Source organism: Mastomys coucha, unplaced genomic scaffold (genome assembly GCF_008632895.1).
Source record: "Mastomys coucha isolate ucsf_1 unplaced genomic scaffold, UCSF_Mcou_1 pScaffold21, whole genome shotgun sequence".
NCBI classification, from domain to species: domain Eukaryota; kingdom Metazoa; phylum Chordata; class Mammalia; order Rodentia; family Muridae; genus Mastomys; species Mastomys coucha.
This window is the reverse complement of record NW_022196904.1, coordinates 122,860,464-122,866,945: the sequence shown is the minus strand read 5'-3', so window position 1 is coordinate 122,866,945 and position 6,482 is coordinate 122,860,464. Positions and strand designations below refer to the sequence as shown.

Here is a 6,482-nt window from a genome sequence, read left to right as displayed (position 1 = left end):
AAAAAAAAAAAAAAAAAAACAAATCTGAAAGAAGGATATCAGTTCTGTGAGACCATAAAACCAGTCTGACCAGGTTGGCTGTCCCAGATTGGCAGTAAATACGGTCTAGCTGGGATGTATATAAAGGGAAAGTTTCTGGATAAAAAGCATTTAAAACTGTACAATCGGACAAAGCAGGTAGCCTTTAATCAACTACAGAGGGCCAGCATGACCTTGGCTGTGTAGAAGGTGAAGAGCTGCTGTAGGGAAGAGGAGACACTAAACTTCGCAGGTCTTTGAAATTAAGGAAGGTAAGTGTGCGGCTGGCGGGCTTCTGGGATGGGAATAACTCATCCGGGAAGGGCTACAGGGAGTAACGTGTGGAAAAGCCTGCAGTGGGAACCTAGGTAAGTATGTGTGTCCTATACCACAGTGGAGGGAAATCACAACTCCCCACATCTCCCATCACGTTCCCACAGCTTCGGCTGCTTGAATGGTTTTCTTCTTCTCTACACCAAAAATATAGTCACGTGTGCCACTCACCTCGTCCACGATTTCGTCGTCTTCATCCTCTTCTTCGTCACTGTCTTCATCGTCTTCTTCCTCATCCTCCACCTCATCCTCTTCTTCCTCCTCCTCCCGCTGGCCCGCCGCTGCCAGCGTCCGCTGGACCCCATTTCCCACCGCTCGCTTCTTAGCCTTGGATGCCATGTTGCCGGTCACGCTGCGCCTGCGCGAGTCCCGCCCCCGTTCTTCCGGACTCTCTCTAATCAGACGCGGGGGAGACGGTAAGCACAAGTTCTCCGCGGATCCGGCGCGACTAGGAAGCGCCCCGGTTGAGTCCCACTGGACTAATCTACCAGAGTTACTTCCACCTTGAAGCCAATGGTCTAGCCTTCTCTTCCCTCCATTCTCCCATCTTCCTCTTTCTCTCCGAGTCTCCCCCTCTGTGCGTATTGGTTTGGACCATCCGGCTGCGTTTCTTCCGCCGACGCCTGGACGCCCCTGTGCGAAAACAGCCAGACGTGGGCCAGTGGCCCACGTTCCTCGGGTCTGAGGCACGAGCACGGGTAGCGCTAGCTGGGAGAGAGGCCGCTCTCTGTTATCTGTGCTCAGCAGCCCCGGCTGGGACCGTGAGACTCCTGCCCCGCGGCGTGCAGGTTGTCCTGCCTCTTAGCCCGCGAGGTAGGTGTCGGGGCCAGGTCTTGAGTAGGACACGGGCCTGTGGACGTGCATTCAGGTCTTGGCGATCCCTGACACCGCGGGGCGAGATCCCGGTACCGCTGCCAACCTCGCGAGCATCGGCGCTGGTGGAATTCGCGCGGATCGGAAGGTCCGCCGATCCAGACAAGGCCAGCCCCGCGCCATCTCCCTAACAAAGTTCTAAGTTAGACATTACGACCTTTGCTACTTCAGGCCCACAGCGTCGTTAAAAAGATTTTTTGAAAAGAATAGAACAAAAAGTAGGAGGTCGAGGCAAGTTGACGAGTGTACAACACCTCTGCCGCCACTTGTGGCTAAACTTAGTACTTGTCCAAAGTTTCAGATGTATTTCAAAAGAAGCTGAATTTTTGGAAGAAATGCCCTAATGGTTAAAACCCGTATCAAATAAATCAGGTCTACCAGTCATGTTTATCCCTCAGTCCTTTTGCAGTTTGCAGAACCTTGAATTATTGACAATGAAATCGTTAAGTAGGGAAAATATTAACTTTCTAAAAATAAACTCTGTGGCTCTCCTTTTTCTCTAAAATAACGACAGTATACAAAGTATGTTTGATTCCCAAACCAGAGCAGGCTGGCCCTAGAGGCAAGGAAGCCTTTGCCAGAGAAACTTAGGAAATGTGAATAATCCAAGTGATCATCAATAGGAAATAGTCAGGAGACCAGGGACCCCCATTAGTCCGGAACCCCCATGATGGTATTCTGTGGGATCCAAGTGTCCAAGGAGTGTCTTGTCTACCAGGTTTTATCGTGGACAGTAATGGCACCAGGACTCCACCTCTGATAAAGTAGCTTTAAATGGCTGCTTTAGTTTTTATAATTGTCCGAAAACACACTCCTATAATAATACCCCAGGGTATAATAACAGAAAAAAAGATTTAAAACATGCCAGTAGAATTGCACTGAGGCTCCTGAACATCCCCACCCCCATGTCTTTATAGTTTGTTATAGTAAAGTATGCATAGCCAAACTTAGCACTTGAGTGCCTGATTCTTGGCTCATGTTCATCCATACAGTTTCACAGCCACCACACTATCCACCCTTTGACTGTTTACACCTTGCAAAACTATCCTTTAAACAGTTCCCACTATCAGGCCAGGAGATGGCTTAGTGGGTAAAATTCTTGATATACCAGCATTTCTGAGCTCCCACATGCTGCAACTGTAACCCCAGCACTGGAGTGATGGCCAACTAATCTAACCATCAGAGAGCTTCAGGTTCAATGAGCGACCTGTTTTTTGTTTTTGTTTTTGTTTTTGTTGTTTTTTGGTTGTTTTTTGTTGTTGTTTGTTTGTTTTGTTTTTTCAAGACAGGGTTTCTTTGTGTTGCCCTGGCTATCCTGGAACTCACTCTGTAGACCAGGCTGGCCTCAAACTCAGAAATCCACCTGCCTCTGCCTCACAAGTGCTGGGATTAAAGGCATGCGACACCACTGTCTGGCGAGAGACCTGTTTTTTAAAAATGAGATTAAGAGCAGTAGACATCAACACCCTCCATCAACAGGTACCCATGCATGCACAAAGAACCAGTTCCCCAGTATGGCCTTTCAAGGCCCCCTGGCTGTCATTTGTATAATTTAACAAAGGGCTTTGATTGTAATCACAGTACTCAGGCATCCTGATTCTTACCAAGACTGAACAGTTCCTGTGGCTCACATGGTCTTCATATTAAGTCTTATGTCTTCGGACAAGATTTGCTTGTGGGTTTTACCTATTAGACAGTGCTCCTATGAATGTGAGTGTACAAATACCTCTGCTTTTGTTCTTTTGGGGTCTGCCTAGAAGTGCAATTATACATCATACAATTAACTACTTTTAATTTTTTGTTTTGTTTTTGTTTTTTGTTTTTTGTTTTTTCGAGACAGGGTTTCTCTGTATAGCCCTGGCTGTCCTGGAACTCACTCTGTAGACCAGGCTGGCCTCGAACTCAGAAATTCACCTGCCTCTGCCTCCCAAGTGCTGGGATCAAAGGCGTGCACCACCACTGCCCATACTTTTAATTTCTTGAATAATTATATTTTTGTAGTTTGCAAAATTTTTCCACCAGGAGCCTGTATTACTTTGCAGGGTGTGAAAAAGGAAAGGCCTTTTTGTGTCTTCGGATTAATTCCTGACACCAAGCCCATGGACAGAGTGTAGTCTAGCACCTGTAAATAGATGGCTCACCTGTGCTGTGCTGACCGCAGGGACCTTAGGAAGTGGACTGATAACTTCTGGCTCACTCTTCCCCTTTAGCACACAATTTGTCTTAAAGGTCAGCTGGTAGCCAGTGATTAGGAGGACAAACCCCAGACTTCAGATCTGGATCCTAATTCTATTTCTATCATTTATTGTGCTGACTGTGGGCAAATTAAAAGACTTGGTTTCCCCTTCTTGTTAAATGAGGATAATAGCTGCTTTGCAGGCTTAAGTGAGGGTTGCAAAATGCTTAGTCCACTGTGACAATTTGATCTGTCAACCTAACTGGATTGGGAGATCCCCAGCTGCTGGTTAGGTGCCTTCTCAGTGTGCCTGTGGAAATTTCCAGAAGGGACTTGCATGTGGATCTGTAGGCTGAGTAAAGTACATAGAGCACATAGGCACTGTCTAATCTGTGGGCTGCAGGGAACAAAAGAGAAAGGAGGGCAGCCCATCCTCTTCCTGCCCCCCTGACGCCTGATGCCCCTGGGTTTGAGGCTCTCAGCTTTGGACTAGAATCTATCCTGTCAGTCCCTATCACTTCAAACTTTACTAACTTTTCCTGTGTGTCTAGTGCTCAGCATGTTTTGTGAGCAAGCATTCTCTGAAGCAAAAGGTTTGCCAAGCTATGTGCTTACTGGTCAAAAAAGGGCAAGGTCCAAGGACACATTCTGTCACTGCCAGCAGCAAGATAGCAGTTGGGTCTGACAGCCAAGAGAATTTTTGCGATAAAATCTTGAGAAAGGAAAACAAACTGTCTACTTAGAACTAGCATTGGCTGTGAATAATAGGGGTAGGGTAATGCAGTCACAACATGGGAACATTTGTGCATGGAAGGCAATGTGTAAAAATGTGCTTGCTGCTTCTGGATTCCAAGTCGAGGTAGTCCGGAAAGTTTTGGGGGTACATGGTGGCTGGTGTCCTTCCAGACACTGGCTTTTTTGTTTTTGCTTTTGTTTTTTCGAGACAGGGTTTCTCTGTATAGCCCTGGCTGTCCTGGAACTCACTCTGTAGACCAGGATGGCCTCGAACTCAGAAATCCGCCTGCCTCTGCTTCCCAAGTGCTGGGATTAAAGGCGTGCACCACCACTGCCTGGCTGACACTGACTTTTTTGAAGGTTTTTCTCCCAGAATTTGTTCATACTGTAGAAAACACACACACACACACACACACACACACACACACACACACACTTTAAATTTACCCAGCATCTTTGGAACTGGGGAAACGACTGCATTTCCTTAAAGAGATAGGAAGCTAACTCCTAGAAGTAAGGCCATGCGCTGGGTTAAAAGAAATCCCAAGCCCTCCTTGAGCATACCTGTTCTTTTGTGGAGACATCCAGGGTTTCTGCATGACGCTGGAGCATCTCTCCTTACTGCCCAGTTCAGGTAGTAGTCCAGTGCTTGCAAAGCATGGTCTATTTCTCTGCCCCATGCTGTTGTCATTCAGGTTTCAATTCAGACATTGACTCCCCAGAGTAGTCTCCCAGGGACCTGGAGAGGTAACTCGTAAGCTGTCAGGACCCTAGTGTCGTCACCTCACAGCACTTGTCAGTACCTGAAATTATCAGGTAACCTCAAGTACATCCTGTAGACTTGACTCTCACGAGGATGCTTCCAGGCCCAGGACGTTTGGGCTCACTGTCCAACAACTAGAAAGACGAGTGAGAGATTGACTTTATTGTTTTTTAAAAGCATTACTAAAATGTCCTCTGTGGAACTGGGGTCGAGTATGCCAGAGCCTGGGGCCATGACAGGCACGTCAGCAGTTGGAAAGCACAGCAAGGCTGCAGGGTTACCTGTTTTCCACAGCACCATTTTCTTGGCTTTTTAATCCCCACTCTTGTTGCTTGCATTGTGGGTCCCAGAAGAATTCACTCTTCAGCAGAAAATGCTAAGTTTTACTTGCCACTACATTTCATACCAGATTCCTGGAGCTCCCATTGGAAGGTGCATTAGAATCGAAGCCAAGAGACAGGCAAGAAGAGATATATGTTAAGAGATGCATTTGAAAAAAAAAAATTGCCTTGCATAACTGTAGGGTTGGCAAAGCAGGTTGGAATCCACTGTACAAACCAACCAGAAGGGCAGGCCAATGGAACATGTAGGCTCTGTTCAAGCTGAAGCCAGGTCTAGAGGGAAAATATCCCTGCTTTGGGGAGCCCCATGCTCTTCTTGGTAATGCCTGTGGACTGATTGAGTCAGGCTCCCCAAAGGTATCTGGGATGGTCTCTCTTCCTAAAAGTCTGTCAGTGGTGGGCTTGGTCTTATCTCCTAAGGACCTCCTTAGCAGCACTTGGGTTACCGTTTGCAAACAGGTGGAAACCAGCCGTTGATTGCTTTTCCATAGCTGTGACTCAAGGACAGAAGACAGCAACTTAGAGGAAGTGCTCATGCATTTGGCTCATGGTTTTGGAGGTTAGACCAGTGTGGGGTTAAGGCTTGGTACGGTAGAGCAGGAGGCATGGGCATTCATTCTCCTTTGCCCCTTATTCCACCCAGCCTTCTCTAGGAGGGTGCATTCTGAAGCAGGACTCTCCCTTTAATTCTTTCTGGAAACACCCTCACAAATACACCCGGATGTGCTTTTTTATTTGTTTGTTTGTTTGTTTGTTTGTTTTGGTTTTTTGAGACTGGGTTTCTCTGTGTAGCTCTGGCTGTCCTGGAACTCACTCTGTAGACCAGGCTGGCCTCGAACTCAGAAATCCACCTGCCTTTGCCTCCCAAGATATGCTGGGGATGTGCTTTACAGGTCTCTTGAGCTCTTTTCAATCCAATCAAGACTTAACTTATTGAGGCGTAGTAGTACAGGCCCGTAATACTAGCACTTTGGAGGATGTTACAGGAGGACTACCTTAAGTTCAAAGCCAACCTGGGTCACATAGTTCCAATCAGCTTGAGCTATACTGCAGTGTGGTATCTTATCTCCAGAAAACAAGTCAGAGCACAAAGTAAAATAAGAAATTAGGATTTACTATCCTAATAAAAACGGAAATGACACAAAGATCTGTGGTGTGTTCCCACAGGGGGCGGGGTTCCAGGTAGCAGGGTGTGGTCCCATGGGGGTGTGGGGTGTGGGGGTGTGGGGATGTGGAGGTGTCC

General features: G+C 47.1%; 2 protein-coding genes across 3 annotated transcripts in view; one reads left to right on the top strand and one right to left on the bottom strand.

The window, feature by feature from the left end:
* Window positions 1–882, bottom strand: part of Bccip (BRCA2 and CDKN1A interacting protein) — a 13,004-nt gene extending 12,122 nt beyond the window's left edge. The window contains exon 1 of the mRNA XM_031388623.1: window positions 523–882. Coding sequence (XP_031244483.1) covers window positions 523–690 — 168 coding nt within the window. The 5' untranslated portion in view covers window positions 691–882. The remainder of the gene's footprint in view (window positions 1–522) is intronic.
* Window positions 51–6,482, top strand: part of Uros (uroporphyrinogen III synthase) — a 22,865-nt gene continuing 16,433 nt past the window's right edge. Inside the window, exon 1 of one of the 2 annotated variants that reach the window (XM_031388627.1) lies at window positions 51–290. The gene's annotated coding sequence lies outside the window, so the exon portion shown is untranslated. Of the gene's footprint in view, window positions 291–1,012; window positions 1,165–6,482 lie in introns of those variants that run through there. The other variant, XM_031388626.1, reaches the window with a different exon arrangement.